Source organism: Protopterus annectens, chromosome 13.part0, assembly GCF_019279795.1.
Source record: "Protopterus annectens isolate FY-2018-M chromosome 13.part0, PAN1.0, whole genome shotgun sequence".
NCBI lineage: Eukaryota > Metazoa > Chordata > Ceratodontiformes > Protopteridae > Protopterus > Protopterus annectens.
The window spans coordinates 290,751,201-290,769,628 of NC_056747.1; the positions used below are offsets into that span (position 1 = coordinate 290,751,201).

At 40.0% G+C, this 18,428-nt stretch overlaps 1 protein-coding gene across 1 annotated transcript in view; it reads left to right on the top strand.

Annotated features, from left to right (window-relative positions):
• The window catches only part of LOC122787253 (3-methyl-2-oxobutanoate dehydrogenase [lipoamide] kinase, mitochondrial-like), a 422,261-nt gene extending 404,291 nt beyond the window's left edge, over nt 1-17,970 (top strand). Inside the window, exons 10-11 of the mRNA XM_044053859.1 lie at nt 4,521-4,676; nt 16,557-17,970. Of these exons, the coding sequence (XP_043909794.1) occupies nt 4,521-4,676; nt 16,557-16,701 (301 nt within the window). The 3' untranslated portion in view covers nt 16,702-17,970. The remainder of the gene's footprint in view (nt 1-4,520; nt 4,677-16,556) is intronic.
• Nucleotides 17,971-18,428: the final 458 nt, after the last annotated feature.

Genomic DNA, 18,428 nt, shown 5'->3' on the forward strand with positions numbered 1-18,428 from the left:
TTGGAATTTATGAATTACAGAAAGCGTTGAGCGAAGGAGTTGGTACATGAGTAGTTTTCCCAGTTAGTGGTGCGGTAGTTGAAATTACCCATTATTCGGGTGTTTGGTTGAACCGTAATATTTTCCAGTATATCAAGAAAAGAGGAGTGGGAATCATGGGGCTTGGTGGGGGATCTGTAGCAAGCTACAGTTTTGGATTGCAGTTTTGCCCAGAGTTAGTTGCACTTGGATAACCTCAAATGCATTATGCTGCGCAACTAGCCTGGAGGTGCGGATATCCTTAATTAATATGATCTGAGGAAGACAACAGTCGAAAGAGCTTATCGGATATCTTCAAGGGACAGTTTTGAGCTTTTTTATTTTTCATTTTATTTTCAAGTTAAAGTTTTATTCGTATTAAAGGACTACATTTTAATTGGAACACTTGTGGATTTCGTTGCTTGGCCATCCTTGGGTGGATTTTCTGTCTTTTTTCTGTTAATTAATATGGACACACCTCTGCCTTTGGTGTTCTGGCCCAGGTTAGATGGCCGAAAAGTGTGGTATGAGTTATAGCCTGGTAATACAGGGGGTGCTCTCTAGAGCTTTGAACCAGGTCTCGGTCGCTGCACAGATATCGATGTTCTCCATTTTAAGGAGTGCCTGGAGTGAGTGCATTTTGAGATTTAGACTTCTAGCATTGAGTAGCATTACCCTCAGTTTTTGCTTGCCTGTTCCTGTTACGGTGGTGAATTTGTCATTTGAACCTTGCCTAAAAAAGGCACTATAGAGGCGGCAAGACCCTTAGCCAGTCCGGAATCTCAGGGGGGACAGGTGCAGGCCATCTCTGGCAAAGCATCGTGGTCTGTCGACCATGTCGTCCCAGGCAGACAGATACTGGATCCCCTTAGAATGACACCAAAAACTTATCCAATTGTTGAAGTCAATCATTTTGTCCTTGTACTGCGGTATCATTCTGGGCGATGGTAGGATGCTGCTCAGGGCTACGGTCATACCTGCCTAGGCTACAAGATTGGAGAGCTCTTCCATGTCTCTCTTCATGTAGTCCAGGGAGGTACGTCTCAGTTCATTCATACCAACATGGACAATGACAGAGTCATATTTGTACTTGTTGTGGAGTGACCTGAGTGTGTGGGTTATGTGGCGGATCCTGCCACGTGACAGTCAGCTGACAGTAACATTCTCCTTGTTTAGCCTGGTGAGTGGGACATCAGTGTGCCTGACTATAGAGTCACCTATGACTAGTGTGTTGGATACATTGTGTTGCCTTATGGGCCGTGCTTTATTGCCACACTGTGTCTGTGGGCTATGTGTCATTTGGGTTGTGTTGGGGGGGTGGAGGTTGCTTGTGTTTCTGCTTTGGAGGTCTCTGTTGCTTGAGCAGATTATTATTGAGAGCCTCTGCGAATGTTTTTATGTTTCTAGGTGTGGATTTTGGTGGTATAGGTTTAGTGAGACTGTGATGAGTGTGGTGTGGTGCAAGTGTTTACCTTCTCCTCTTGACTGTCAAGTTCAGTCTTGGTTGGAGAGAGCTTTACCTCCAGTTTGGCTAGATAAGTGCATCTCTCACAGGTTGTGGTGTTAGGTGGTAGAAGGAGAGGGTTGTCTGTGTACATGAGGCAATTGCTACATTGCCCGAAGATGCCCAGATTCATCAGATAGACAGGAGAGAACACTGGGAGCTGACCCTTGGACATGCCTGAGTAAAAAACTACTTTCCTCTAGACAAGTGAGGAAAGTAAAGTACAAGAGCTGTTTTTCTCTAAGCAAGTGAGGAAAATACAAAAAAAGGTTGAGTGCTGTAGTAATTTGTAGCTTATTTAGTGCTAACAACAAGTGTTGAGCACGAATAAGCAAATTCAAGTGCTAAAACTAAGAATCTGTACCTGGATCTTGTGGTAGATAGGCTACCTAGTGCTTACCTGATAAGCTAGAATGCTTCCCTCCAACACAAAAAGGCTTGGGGGGGAGGGGGGGGTTCAGAAGCTTACAAACAGTCCCGGACACAGCAAATGTGTATCTGGATTAGACTAATTACAGCAAAGGTGGGAAACAAGCGCTAATGCGGGCTTTTAAACCAGAAAGTTGCCTCGCTAATTCCTTTTGCTATACAGAAACTGTTGTGGTGTCTACATGACTCAGAATATGTCCATTGACGGCTGCACAATCAAGAGTAAACCTGCCTCAAATGTCCTCCACATTAGCTTCCTAAATATTTCATGTTGATAGCAATTCCATTGTTGCATATTTCACACTTCCTGTGCTGTGGTAGAGACATATTTTTTTGCAAAACAACCTGGAGACCTCATCCCCTAATGATTAACACCACATTTCTGTCCTTTCTTCTGTCTTTAAAATTTCCAAAGTAGGTGTTACCTTTCAGGTAAAGTCTAGCCTTCATGATTTTGACATGCTTTGTGACGCATAACATGGCTTCCAGTCCATCCCCAAACTCTCACAGAATTCCTTATCTTTTATTATTAATAGAAATATTGGTAATTTTTTCTTCTCTGTTAGATTTTCTTCGACCTCAGAAAGATATTTTGGGGCAGTTACAGTTGATCTTGATCTTTTCTTACTTGAGTTTTAGAAGTAGAACAGAGGGGAGCAGCTGTTGGACAGGTTTCATAGCTCCTTCTATTAGTCAGTCCCTGTGTGGTCCTCCTCCTACTGTTTCCCACCTTCACTACCTTAAAAGTAGTCCCCCAAGGCTGGATACGAGCTTCTCTCTCTTTGTCTTCTCTACACTGATGCATACCTTTTATTTTCAAAAGCGAGTCTTCTGATGTTCAGTCTTTGGACCTTCCCTTTTTAATCTCTCTAAGTGCTGTCAGATGTGGCTGGTATTCAGCCAGCTCTCTCTGCTGATGATTTGTTGCCCTTCATGGAAACTTGCATCTTCCAGTGACTGCTAACTAGTGGTCACTTACCTGTTCAGATCTGATTTACTGCAAGGTGCTTCAACATTTTTTTTTCTAAACAAAGTGTATGATCCTTGGAAAAATCCCAATCTTAAGTGGTCCTGTCATCTTGGTTAGTTACTGTCCCATCCTGAGAAAAACCATCAAAGACATTGACTTGTTTAAGTATTTAGACTTTTGTTTCATTTCACCCTGGCATTCATGAAATATTAATAGATTACATAAAATAATTCACACTATTTACATGCTTACACTCCTCTCCATCCAAGACTTTTTTTGTAAACTAAGATTTCTGCTTCTCAGGGAGTCCTGCTACCCAGCTTTGACACTGCCCTAACGGTCCTGGTAGCTGACTGGTGTCCTCATGGCTGTAATCAGGCACTAATATATGATGCTTTCCAGCCATGCAAAACTGGGTTTCCACTCTGTTTTACAGGCTTCCCCTCAGATCTGCAGCTACACCCTTCTGACACTTCTAAACTAATTTCCAGTTATTGATTTTTACACTTCAGCTGAAAATTCACTTTTCTTGTATACTGCTACATAATGTTTTTTGCTGATCTTTTGATAAGTTAATGTCTAAGGTGACATATAGAACACCAGGACTGACATCAAACTGTCATCTTACCATTAACATTCCCTGTCATAAATTTCATAATACTAACAAGCATTTGTAACTTTGGAATAACACTTTGGAAACATATTCCCTGCTTGAGTTATTTAGTAGATGTAGTCGCCTCATTTTTAATACTCTGAACATTCACCAGCACTCCTTCCCTTGTAGCAAATGTACACGTGGTTCCATGCAAATGGCAGGTCACTTGCTCCTCTATACCTAGCACTCCTTCCCTTGTAGTAAATGTACACGTGGTTCCATGTAAGTGGCAGGTCACTTGCTCCTCTACACCTTCCCTTAAGTACACTATATGTTGCTAAGTTGCTTCTCTTACATTGCAAGAATCCACTTCTTTGTATCCTTGTGTTTCCTCATGTTACAGATGTAATCTTTTCTGTCAAACCTACTGCATGATTTCATTCCTTAGCTACATAATTCTATACTTTTTTACTTGTATACACATTTTGCAACTAGTTACAGAATAGATATTTTATTTCTATTTTAACATTTCTCTTTATTTGAAATTTGCAGATTGAATATGTATATTTTCCATATTTCTGCACCACTTCATAATTACTGTACTGGAGGTAGTGGCTGAAAATGATCCCTTGGAACAGGCCACCTACCTTGTCAACTTTCTTCTAACTAAAACTGAGCTGAGCAGAGCTAGCCAGAGTATGGGTAGTTTTTGTAATCTAGTGATGTTCCTCAGAGCTGAAAAAAGGTGTAGCATTCTAGTTCTGTAACTTGTATAGCTGTAAATTAGTAGAAGCTAAAAGAGAAGGTGAGACTTGTAGCAGGAAATGCTTTCATTTTTTTTCTTTCTTGTGTGTGTGTGTGTGTGTGTGTACGCAACACTTGACTTTGACCCGGGGAATGGGTATGCTATATCTGTATCTTGTTACTAGTGTAGAGCTATATGGTATAAAATTGCACACACACTAAAACTTTGTAACATCTGTTTACATTTTGGTTCCTTTCAGAATTTCTGATCGTGGAGGAGGAGTCCCACATAACATTTTGGATAAAGTAATGGATTATCACTTCACCACTGCAGAAGAAAGCAATCAAGATCCCAGGCTGAACTCTTTGCTGGGCAGTATAAGTAATAGTGGCCCTCAGTCTGGACCTATGCATGGGTATATGTGTTTTTCTTTTGTTTTGCCCCAAAAAAGAACCATACTGAAACTGCTGAAAGTTCATAAAACAAGATGTTTCATTAATCATTCCCTAAAAAGAAATGTCATCTTTACATACATTGGTGGCTGTAGTAGTCTGTTTTATTCCATTCTGGAACTTTTCCAGGGATATTGTTGTACTAAAAAAGGTAAGAAGTCCTAGAGGTGGAATTCTTAGGTGGACTATGTAGTGCATAAGGGGCTTTTATACAGTTCTCAGCTGTGAGAGGAATGTTACAAATCTACCCACATTAAAGACGCTGTGAAGAAGGTCAGCAAAGAACTAAAAGCTACCATCATGAAGATCAAAGTCAGAAATGAATTGAAACTAGCATTTGAAGTCCAGGATAGTTGTACAATTTTCACTTACTTCAGAAAATTAAGAAATAATACCTAGTAGTGTTCTGATCTTATCCAAAGTGGTGCATCACTCACTGTGACTTGAAAGACACAGTTAATATATTTGTAGGTAAATTTAGTGCCAGCTTTGCCCTAGAAATAGTCATTGAAATTCTGCAAAAATCTTGACTCTGTTATTACTTCTACAGTAATCAAGGAATGCGTCCAAATTGTGGTGAAAAACATACACACACACGCGCACACACACACACACACACACACACACACACACACTAGAAGTACAGTTCCATGGGTCCTGACAGTTAATCTAATGCCTAATAAACAGTACCAAACATGCCGCCATGGGACCCCCTCCTGAACTTCTTTCACTTAAGCTTAGCGACAGGGCATGTCCCAGAACTATGGTGAACTGCTGTTGTGATGTCCCTTCACATGGGGCTCCTTACTGCCGACCACAGTAACTACAGAGACCCATAAGGCTAAATAGTTTGCAAAGCCATGGAATGCATTGTATTGGACTTGATAAACTGTGATATCAAAACATCTTAAGAATTCATAGAATTCATAGGAATTTCAAGGTGAATTAATCTGTTAAACATCTGTGCCTTGGCAGTACCTACCCTCAGACTGTATCCCCTTTCTCCTGGAGGGCTAGGCTTGTCAGTTTGGGATACATTTTTGGGTACCCATCCATTTGTCCACATTGCATTTGAATGATGATATGGTATTGCAGTGGGTATGCCTTCTCCCTATTTATATGTTGAGACTAAGACTGCAGTATCTCAAATGACTGAAAAAAAAGACCGAAAATACAAGAGAAAAGTAAATATTGAGCATAAAGATTCTTTTTTGAGTTTTTTTTTTTTTTTTGCAGGGAATTGCTATACCTCAGATAAAAATGAATATTCTGAGAAATGTCCATCTTGGGTTCTGTATATGCAATTCAGATTTTCATCCGTTTGGTCTCCTTATTTTGGCAGTCTGCATTCATAGTCCGGACATTTTAAATGGTTGCTTTCTCTTCCAGAGGTGAAGGGAGGCTGTATGATGAATCTGTCTTTCCATCAAATTTTAGGGCTCTCTGCTGTTGAAGATTTCTAAGTCCCTGTTTCTGTTATTGGTGGAACTATTAATTTGTGGAGATATAGGAGATGTAGAACAACTGAGTCTATAATGGTAGAGAAGAAGCATAAATCTGTCCTCAAAAAGTCTGTAAACTACTGAATAAAAGGCCAGTGCTTCCAGCCTTTCTTGGTTGCTCATGGTCTTTAAGCTTGTAATCTTCATAGTTAAGAGTCTGCATTTTTTTCTAGTTTGTAAATAGGAAAAGTATTATCCCAACTAACGCCCCCTATAAATCCTTGGTTACCTCTCAAGTAACATGTCCCCCTAGTAGATGCCCATGGTACTCTGGATCCAAATGGTTTGCAGTGCATGGCTAGGCTTGTAAGGACCTTAGTGATGGTTAGCCTAGTAAAAACCTAGGAACTATCATTGCTGATATAAGGGAACAGTGACCTCTTTAGATCTAGATGTGATTCCCTTGGCTATTAGTTGTGCTAAGTTCCCGGCAAAGGCTCTTGCCTCCCTCATAGAGCCTTTTTTAGGCAATGCCATGAGGTCAAAACTACCAACATGAAAATTTCATCCAAATGTAAATTAAAGGTTATGCTGTTAAACGCTAGGAGTCTAAACATGAAACTGCACGCATTGCAAGCATTCTTAATCCTGGAAGAAGCTGACATTTGTGCAGTCCCAGAAACCTGGTTCAAAGCTGCGGAGAGCACCCCAGCCATACCAGGTTACTCATCATGTCATTCATTCAAACCCCAAGCTGTGGGCAGCAAAACAAAATGAGGGTGGAGTTGCAGTATATATATAAAAGACATGCACACCTCTAGGCTGGTCAAACAGTGTGATGCACAGGAAATACTCCAGGTGCAGTTAACAATTGACAAGACCCGTATTCAAGTCATTGCTAGCTACAGGCCTCCAACTCTGACTCAAGATGCCCACTCCACCTATCTGGACCTCTTCATAGCTATCAAGATTCAACCCTGATCCGGGGCAACTTTAACTATCCAACCATAGATTGGAAGAAATATTCATGCCAAAACACAAATGCCCAGAGATTCCTTGATTTCATCAATGCAAATGCCTTGGACCAGTTGGTTGACACCCCCACAAGAGGTGAAAATATCTTGGACTTGGTATTAACCAACATGAGTAACCACTGCAGCATCCCTACAGTGTCATCATCCCTGGTAAGATCAAATCACAAAGCAGTCATAAAGTCACCCCCCCCCCCCCCCAGCTAGGGTCAAACAAAAAAACTTCTCCAAAGCTGATTACTACCTCCTGAGGGAAGGTATAAACAGCTTAACAGCCCCCTTCCCCTCCACAGAAACTGGCACATATGTCCAGACTTGCACCAAAGTAGTATATGAGCATTTAGATAGCTACATGAAATCAGGAATACCAGACAGGACAAAATCCTCCTCCTCAAGGAAGAGTAAACCTGTCTGGTAGACATCTACAATAAATAAACTCTGTAATAAAAGTAAAAAAATTGCTGTCCAGGACTAAGGAGGGGCAGGTGTCTAATGGGAAGCAATCTCTCCTTAGCCAGAACAAGCAAATAAGAGCACTAGTGAAATCCTCCAGAGCAAACTTCGAGTCCAAACTGGCCACATCTACTAAAGACATTCATAAGGCTTTCTTAACATATGTCCGCAATCTCAAGTGAAGCACCCAGATCTGCTCAGAACTGATGGTCAGAGACACCACATACACAAACCCTCTAGATATAGCCAACCTGCTGGCAGACAGGTTCAGTAAAAACTTCACTCATCTGTCCCCCCCCATCAGTAAAACAGGGCATCCCCAGTACCTGCCCCCCTCCCCTTATCTCTAGGGAGCAAGTCATCACTGCCCTCTCAAAGGCAAAAAATACGGCCTGCACGGGACCCGATAACATCCCAGGCAGCATCCTACATGAACTCAGGCAGGAACTTGCAGCACCATTAGACACCCTATTCAGCCAAAGCCTGAGTACAGTCTTCGTTCCATCTGAGTGGAGGACAGCTGCTGTCATCCCTTCGCACAAAGGTGGAGTGTCCACTGATCCAGAAAATTATAGACCCATCAGCCTAACTATCCTGATCTGCAAGGCCATGGAGAAGATTATCATGGACCTCATTAACAAGGGCATTGGCAACCTCCAGACACTTAATCCCACACAGTTTAGTTTTATCGAGGAGAGGTCATGTCTGTTAAATTTGGTCGATGACTTTGAGACAGTTACCAAGGCAGTAGATGAGGAGAAGATGTTGTACACTACCTACCTTGACCTGGTCAAGGCCTTCGATACTATTCCTCACTCAGGTGTAATAGATAAACTGTCTCAACTAGGCATCAATCCATATGTTAGCAGATGGGTAGCAAACTGGCTCACTGATAGAACCCACCTAGTCAGAATAGGGGAAGCCACTTCAAGTAATAGACCCGTAACAAGCGGTGGGGCCTCTGCTGTTTAGGATATACTTCTCAGAGGTGCAGGCCATATCTAATAGGCTATGGCTGACCAAGTTTGCAGATGACTGCAAGCTGGGTGCTGCCATCAATTTCCCTAGTGATGTGGACATCCTCCAAGAGGGTCTCACCCAAACAAATGACTGGTGGCAGAAACATGGCCTCAAACTGAATGCCAAAAAATGCATCATCCCTTTTGGGAAGAATGACGTCCCCACAGATTATCACATTGATGATAAGGCAATATGCATGCAATCAGTCGTGAGGGACTTGAGAACCCAGGTGGTCATAACATCCCTATATTCCTCCCTTATAAGACTGATTATTGAATACAGTGCCCCTTTTGACATGCATCTCACAACGCACATGCACCAGCTGGAAAGACCACAGAGATTCCTCACCCAGAGAATCCAGGGCCTGAAACATCTGCCCTACACAGATAGGCTAAAAGCCCTGTCCCTCTGCTCAGTCTCCTACAGACTCCTCTGAGGTGACCTCTGTCTGGCATACAAAGCAATCTCAGACCCTACCCTGTTGGGACTACTGAATATCCACAAGTCAAGCTCCACTCGTGTAACCCACACGCAAGACCTCAACGTGGTCTGTGACATCAGTAGAACTTGTTGGCCGGACACATTTGTGTCCCAGAGACTCCCCCTCTCCACGTAAAGCTGATTACCTCATTAAACCTTTTTAAGCACAACCTGGATAACTGGATGGGGAACAGAAAATACACCCCTGGGATTTCACCTATGTCCCTGCTGGACAGTGGCATAGGGTGCTGACTTGTTGGAACATGGCCAAAATTCTTGGCTAGGCTTGTAAGGGCCTCAGGACTAATAGCCTAGTAACTTCCTATGATCCTGTGAAGTTAAAGGATTTTCTGACCCGCCCTCAGTTTATAACCCCCTTTCCCATTTTAAATGTTCTTTACTAAGGTGGGTCTCCTGCAAGAGCAGAATGGTGGGTTTGGTTTCCTAAAGTAAAAGAGGAAAAGGTGGGAAATTCTATTGAAATTCCATGTTAATGTTTTAGCTATTTTTATACTGTTTATTCATTCCTATGCTAGTTACATTTTCCCCAAAGTCAGACTGTTGCTTACACTGCTTAGCTTGATGTGTAGTTTAGTTTACATCTTCTTTGGTTATAGGAGAATAACTAAGCCATCACCAAAATATAGGCCTTCCGTTGTGGTGGTTATAGCTGCCTAAACTTCTAACCCCTTTTCTCTGAAAATTTAAATAATGGGGTGGAAACTCAGCCAATGCTTCCTGGTGTCTGTAGAAAAATTGTGGTTGCAAGAACACAGTGTGGTTATTTATAAGTAAAACTTTCCCTGAAGACCAGAAAAAGGACAGGAATTTCACCTTAAGACCACGTGTAGAGCATCTGTTCAAGATAGGTCATGGAATCTTTGCCCTAACCCACTGCAAAAGGAACAATCTATGAGGCTTCTCCAAAGTAGTTTCATCCTTCTGAATACCTGTCCACTCCACGAGCTTTTCATCCATAAATGTTGTATAGTCCATCCCTTCTTCCATCTGGCACAGTCTTCTTGGTCCACCTGCCTTGCTTCAGTTAGATCAAACTTCGACTCGATATCTGCAGTTCTTTGGATTACATTAGCCAAGGATCCGCCCATTTCCATCAAGAGGTCAGAATGGTAGAAGAGCATGTCTTCCACCTAAAAACTTTACTCAGTCTTGCCCATACAGCGAGTCAGTGTAGCATTAATTCTTTGCAGTTATGACATAATTCCCTTTAACTTAGCATCAATAGTGCTTGCAGTGGATGCATTCTGTTTCATCTTGTCTATTTTCCATATTTGGGTCTGAAGAGTTGCCCATGGACTTGTGGACTGTCAGTTTCCACCGTTCAGTCTCCTGGGATATTAAACTGCCCAGTCCTGTTGTCATCTTCCATGTCATTTGAAAGTCCAAGGCAGCCTAAATATTACTATTCCCTGGGTACCTCAGTCATGAACAGTTATGCCAATTTAATTATGTCAAAATGGAAGCAAGAATATGTATTTATAGAAAATAAATTTAATACGGAACTATTGTTTTATAAAGATTTTGTAGATGTTTTTATTATCTGGGTAAGTTCACATGAAATATTTTGTTTCTAGACTAGTAAGTACAACAGATTTGTTAAGATTTAAAACTGAATTACTGAATGAGCGTGTACATTTCTTAGATGTTAAAATACAGAGAACCGGGTTAAAATTGGATGCAGCCATTTTAAAGGAGACCAGCTAGAAGGAATAATTGTGCATATAGCTCGAGCATATATCCTAACCGTATATTTTGCAGTGTAGTTGAGGGTCAAATGCAGAAAAAGAAGAGCTTGCCCTGGTGCAGATGAAGGAATTACAGAATGATTATATACAAAGAGGTTATAATAGTATAGATGTGTTAAAGGCATTTGATGAAGTTAAAGAAGAAAGAGATGGTACTATAAAAAAAAAAAAAAAAAAAAAAAAGGTTGTGTTATGATAAATATGACGCTAAAATTAGTGCTAGTAATCAGGCAAATATGGGACAAAACTAGAGCGATACAGACTTAGTAATAAACAGGCTAGAGACTGCGTGGATATTATAAGAAAAAATTCTGGAACGTTTTATATTCCCTGAATGCTGGGGAGAAGTTTGATAGAAAATCAGCTGACCTTCTCTTGTAAAAAAAAAAAAAAATAGGATGGGGGTTGACATAATGTTTGAGGTTTACCTCACAGACACTGGTTACAGAGTTTGATTTTCACCTTTGAGGAAAATTGGATAAACTTAAAATGGCCCACAAAGGCAGCTAGCCCAGTACTTGCCAATGGATACATATTAAGTTGTCGACCCGTAACAAGTTCAAACGCCATATTGTCAAACCCATATGTTCGAACTTGGAAAAGTTCGAACGTTTCAATGGGGATTTCCGTTCAGTATGGAAAGGGAAGATTTCCCTTTACTGCACTGTAGTGCGATCTCGGAGTTGTTATATTTAAAGAGCGGGGTTGTGAGGGTGCAGGAGGGCTTGCCCCCCTGCTTACAACCATCAGGTAGTTTTTTTTTCTGTTTTTTGTTTTTATTTTTTGGACATTTTTGAACTTTTGAAAGTTCGAACGTATGGGTTCGACCATATGGCGTTTGGACTTTTGAAAGTTCGACAATGTAATATGAACCCCTTGCCAATGACTCTGTGAAAGAAGTGATACATTCTATGCTATAAATAACAAGATTTGAGAACAATGGCCATTGTGGCCAATAAGAACGGATCACTTCTTTCTTCACAATGCCATCAGTGTGTTTTTTTATATGAAAATATTGTATGCACCCTTCACAAATCAACATTTTTTCTTTGTGTGTGTGTGTGTGTATATATCTATCTATATATATCTAGGTCCGGTGAGACAACATCAACTAGCTGCACCCAACCTCCCCTCCCCCTGACCTACCCAGATAGCTCCCCAAGCACCCTAGTTGCTAGTCAAATCACTATTACCTGTGTTATTGTCAGTACTGTATTGTCTGTATCACAAATGCAGCGTTATTTGCATCCCACTTTTGTTCGGATGTCATAGCTTTGTGCTGTTATTGCTTCTGTTCATTCTGATGTTTTCTAATGTGCACATTTTAATGTGTTTCTGTGACAGAAGGTTCCACATTAAGCCATAGAATTCTAAAGTGAAATGACAGGTGTGTTCTCCTGTATGAACGTATTAGAGATGCAGCGACGTATCATTAAAGAATAACCAGTGATGAACAACAGAACTTAGTACAAAGTGTAGCAATATCCATGTGATACACATGTCTCATGTATGTTATGAAAAAAAAAGGCAAAGCTATGTTCCTGAGTGAAACAAAATATGCCTAATGCAGTGTGGCTTTCTGTGTCGATGTGCCACCATCACCACCACCAAACTTTTCAAATAAGCAAACGGACTGCATCAGAAGTGAAACATAAGATCTAGGTACACAGTCACTAACAGGATGTGTTTATACTAACGAGGAATTCATATTACTTGTGTGATAAAGGACGATAAATGGGTGGGGACAAGTAATAAATGCAACTGGCTAACACGATCAGTCAGACCACCTTCACCAGGAGACCATTGACCAGTGATGCACCCCAGGGCTCCGTATTGGAGCTGCTCCTGTTTGGCATCTACTTCTGTGAAGTCAAGTCTAATGTCAGAGGCCTCTGGCTCAACACATTCCCAGATCACTGTAAATTGGGAGCTATCATAGATTCCTCCATTGACACATTCATCCTGCAAGAGGATCTAACACAAGAAAATGACTGGTGCTATAGCCATGAATTAAAACTCAACACAGAGAAATGCATTGTGATACCCTCTGGGAAATACTCCACCCAAGCTAATTATTTCATTGAGAAAACACCAAGTGTTGACCTGGTAGTTGAGGATTAATTTACTTACTGTCGAACTCTGTCCCTCAAAGACATGGGGGCCGCACCAGGGACAAATTTCTGATTTCCCATCCAATGATCATGGTTTTGTTTAAAGAGGGTCAGGGAAAGTGGATGGGGAGTTTATTCCACAGTGCCGGGGATCCTTTGAGATACATATTGGTCTCTCCAGCATGTTCTATACATGTCACAGGCAAAGTTCAGTTCTTTGGATCTAGTTTTTTATGTGCTGTTTGTTTTGTGGCTGTGAAAGAGATCCATCAATGCTGGATTTGTGGATGCCTTATATGCTAGGCATAAATCACTTCTCAGCAACCTGTAGGAGACTGAGTACAGAGGTAGGACCTTAAGATGATCTGTGTAGGACAGGGTGTTCATACTCTGGATTCTTATGGTCAGGAACTTTGAGGGCATTCCAACTGTTTTAAGTGCCTGATTAGGTATGACCCTATTTATATATATATATATATATATATATATATATATATATATATATATATATATAGGGTCTATATAAGATCGAAAGCTTACAAGTCTGAAGCTCACAACTTCGAACTGCAAACATCGAAAGCTGACAGCATCGAACGTACAAAAAAAAAATACTAACTACCAAAAAAAAAAAAACAAAACAAAAATAAAGCTCTTTATGCAGGGGGTCAAGCCCCCCACACCCCCCGCTACTTAAATATACTAACTCCGAGATTGCACTATAGTGCAGTAAAGGGAAATCTTCTCATCCCGCACTTTATGGCGATCTCCGTTCTGCGGTTCGATGTCACCTTTCGGGGTTTGAAGTTTGAGGTTGTGATCTTCGGACTTATCAGCCTTCAATGTTCCGATATAAACCCTATATATATGTGTATGTGTATATATATATATATATATATATATATATATATATATATATATATATATATATGTACACACACACATATTGCTTTATGTAAACCTTTGTGGAGCCTTTTATATAGGGAAATCAAAGAGAAGGCTAAAAGAGAGGACGTGATCATAGTGGAAACAAATGCTTTTATATAAGCATCGACAGAGAGAAAGTGTTAATCATACCTTTGAGTTTGCAGTTTTACATGTAATGAATGTTTTGGTTAGAGGGGGTGATATAAAGTTGAAAACAGGAAAATAAGTGCAGACAGATTACTAATTTTAGGGTAGATAGTTTTCTTGGATTTAATGGAGTAGTGCAAAACCAGTATTGAGATTAAGGAGCGTGAAGAAATGTCACCTTTATATTTAGTTAGTGAATTGAAATGTTATCATATGACCATTTGTATTTGAAACTGTAGCATGTGACCTTTTAATTATTTATATATGGGAGACTTAGAATTTTTTTTACATTTTCCACTTGAAAAAGCTTGGTAGCGAAAGCCATTGAGAGGGTTGAGTGATTTATTAGTTATTTGACTTTGTGGTTCCGTGAGACATTTTTTGCACTTGGTTTTGGCTATTCCCTGTGTAAAATCCTTGAGTTGTTATAACCATGTATCAAAATTTAAGATTTTTTAGGGGGGGGGGGGTTGCGTAGAGCTGCACTGGTGAATTAATTGGCCTCCGTCTTATTGGGAAGTCTGGAAATCAGTTTGGATCACCTCTTATCAAAAGGTATCTCATCCAGGTCAAAAGAAGTTTTTCAAAGAGACAATCACCAGTGGAGTCCCCCCAGGGTTCAATGCTAGAATCTCTCCTGTTTGGTGTTTACTTGTCTGAAGTAAAAGCCAATATCTAAGGGTTGACTGAGTTTGCAGATGACTAAATGACTTGGCCATCCTGCTGTAAAGTTTGTCCTAAATAAATGACTGGTGCTAAAGCCATGGACTGAAACTAAATGCCAAAAAATGTATCATCATATCCTTTGGGAAGTCATCTACCCAGGGGAACTACTCCATTGGCAGTACACCTGTAAGAGTTGACCTAGTTGTTCAGGATTTGGGAAACTGACAGTGACCTTACTTTTGACTAGCATGTGTCTATTGCAAGAAAGTCCTTCTATGCTGAGCATCTTATAGACAAAGGGATTGTGTTTAGATCTGGAGATGTCATATGTCCTCCTTAACTCAGGCGTCATTAGGCCAGTCATTAAGCATATAATGCCCACTTTGGCATGTATCTGTTCAGACACGTGCAGCACCTGAAAATGCCCACAGAGATAAAGGATATAAGGCCTAAACGGTATGTCCTTCATGGAACGACTCAAAGCCCTGTCAGTATACTCAGTATCTTACACACTGCTAAGAGGTGACCTGAGTCTGGCATACACGGCGTCCTCTGACCCAGTACTGAAGGACCGCCTTACATCACCAATTCAGATGGCATCAGAAATACTTGGTCTAGGGATCCAGACCATTTCTGAAACATCAATAGGGTTGCTTGGAAAAACAGGTATATCTTCGAGAGGATACTGCTGCTTTGTAGGAGGCATCCCTTTCCACTTAAAACTAAACTCATCCCTTTCCATATTCAAGCGCAACTTGGATCTGTGGGTAAGTAATAGAAAATTTACACCGGGATTGCCCCCTCTACTACTAATGGACAGGGCAGCTCCTAAATGCTTTATCACATGTATGGATACCCCTAAGATTATCTATGGTATGATCCCAGTTATTCTTACTAGGGGTAATTATAATTATTGACCATGGAATAGGTAAGGCCTATCTAACACCAAAAGGGAAGCTGGCTAGGCCTAAAATAGCTAACAGTGGTAGCCAGCCTAGCACTTCCTTGTAAGTGTATGAGCCTATCCCTGTGCATTCTGCCCTAGTTAGACCAGTTGTAGAGCGCAATTCCCAGTTTTATACCTTTCCAGACACATCACTTTATTACAAAGATCCCAACGATTCCTAACTATAAAAAGATTAGTGTTCTAAAGACCCTTATCTAACAAGCTCTGTCTGTATAGTCAATCTGTTTTTGACTCAGGGAGATTTATGCCTTGTATTTTCTGCCACTAAGGATCCAACTCTCCTTGACATCTTTCATCACTCCAAGACGAACAGCTTTACAGACACTTAAACTAAGGAGTTGAATCTCCACCAGCACATAAATGAAACACATTAGAGGGACTAATTTATTAACTAACATTTAACTTCTCTTTAAAATAAATTGGCCTTACATGTTAAAGACTGACACTCATGTTTCCTTCAAGAAGAATCTTAAAGATTGGATGGACATCTGCAAATTCATTCTTGGCCTGACTTACTTTGCCTTTGTGGAAATGTGAGGTGCACATTATAAGGGTGGGTATCAGCAAAGCACAAATGGTCTTACAGAGAGTAATAGGAATTGCAATACAAGTGATTTGTAATTCACAGGAAGTCTTAACTGACCCTGTGTGATAGCTTCATTTAAAAGTATTTGGCAATGTTATGCATGCAACTACTTTAACATTAAATAACATCAAATAACATTGCTCTGTGGGAATTAATCTGTGGTTTTAAAAACTCTCTTCGTAATTTCATGAATGTAAGTCTCCACCTCGCTGAATTATTAACACTGCACTTGTATTGTTATTTTCTACAGATTTGGCTTTGGATTGCCAACCTCAAGAGCCTATGCTCACTACTTGGGTGGACAGCTGACCATTCAGTCTATGCAGGGAATTGGAACAGATGTTTACCTCCGTTTAAAGCATATTGATGGAAAAGAAGAAAGTTTCCGAATCTGAGTGCCAAACCATTTTATTGCACATGCCCAAGTCACTGGCAGTTTAGACCGTGATGAAAGATTTAATGAAATCGAATGCTACACGAATAAGGTGCTCAATTCCTTGACGTGGAATAGTAATGTCTGATAATGAAATCATTAAGCTAATAAATGACTTGCAGGTGCCTTTGTTATTCCATTTCAAGCCCGAACTGTCTACTCGATTGCGTAACTGTGGTATATACAATGATGTGCATTTCATTTCAAAACTTTTGTTGTCATTTCCATCTGTGTATGGAAGATCAACAGGATCCAGGAAGTCTGTTTTTATGACTTTTGAGTCCTTACAGAGAAGGCTGGTGTAGACTGTGAACTTTGTGTGTTTGCCGGTTCTTTCAGGAATTTGATCTATTTGCTAGCTGTGACAGCAAACAAGTTTTGGGTTCTGAACTGCAAAATGATTGCAACGTCAACTTCCTCTTCCTTCTGAGAGACAACAGAATTCATGGATATGGCTCATTTTTGTCTGACTTTTGTGAAAGTGGAGTTTATGGAGTACCTCTTAGTTCTTAAGGGAGGAAGCAACACACTCAGAAGTGCTAGGTACAGCAAAGCCTTAACAGACGCTACAAGATTTCTTTGCTTCCTTAACTCTTGATGGCAAAGCAGATGCCATATAAAATGTGCTGTGCTTGGACTGTTGCACATTTTGTTCTGTGGCATGTGGTACATTTTTTTTTATAAAAGCCCAAATACATTATGCTGCACAGTACAAATAATTTTGTTTTTGAGATTAAAAAAAATATATATATGTATAGATACAGTAAGGAGTGGGTGCCACAGGAATTGCACTTCATTTCTTAAAAAAAGGTATTTTTCTGTAACTGTGCTACAGTAGTCACATTTCTATTGTTAATGTGATTATAAGCAAACATAATTAGGTAAATGTTATTAAAAATACCACTCAGAAATTGGTAAAGGAAAAGGCTGTGAAAAAACGTTCAGTGTTGTGTTACAGAAATTAAATGCACATATCTGCCACAGCACTGTAACACTGTTGTGGTCATTTATTTTTGTGTGCAATACAAATGTATTTTTTTCCAGGAAGGATATGAGTTGACAGTTCAGGAACTGTAGAAATTGGGGGATTATTTAGTAGGAACTAAATTAGATACTGTTTTTTTTTTATTTTTCTAATGACATAATTGCATCTTAATGAAATACTTCCTTAATACAGTTGATTTGATTGTAAAACACTAAGAATGTTATCAAAATACATAAATATCAAACATTTGGCTGTGTGAAATCTTTACTGGTTATTAATTAAGTAACTTAACTGTTGCCCCCTTTGACAATTTTGTATGGTTTCATGTTGATCAAACGTTTACCTTGTTTTGCACAACAGACATGTCATTATGCCTTTCCAAGAACCTGGCAGTGACCTTTGTAGATTGTTGTAGGATGGTTCTTTGGACTTACGAGGTTTCATTATTGATTGTAGCGGTTAGATTTTCGGCAGTAATCGTCCTTTGAGATTACCCTGTCCAGTGTCCATCCATCCAACTTGCATTCATTTAATACCTATCCGTTCTGTTATGTTTTCCATTTTTCCCCATTTCTATAGTAGAGGGTGTACAGCTTTGTACTTTTTCAAGTTTTTATATATATATATATATATTTATATATATATATATATATATATATATATATATATATATATATAAAGTTTTTTCTAGATCAATTGAAAAT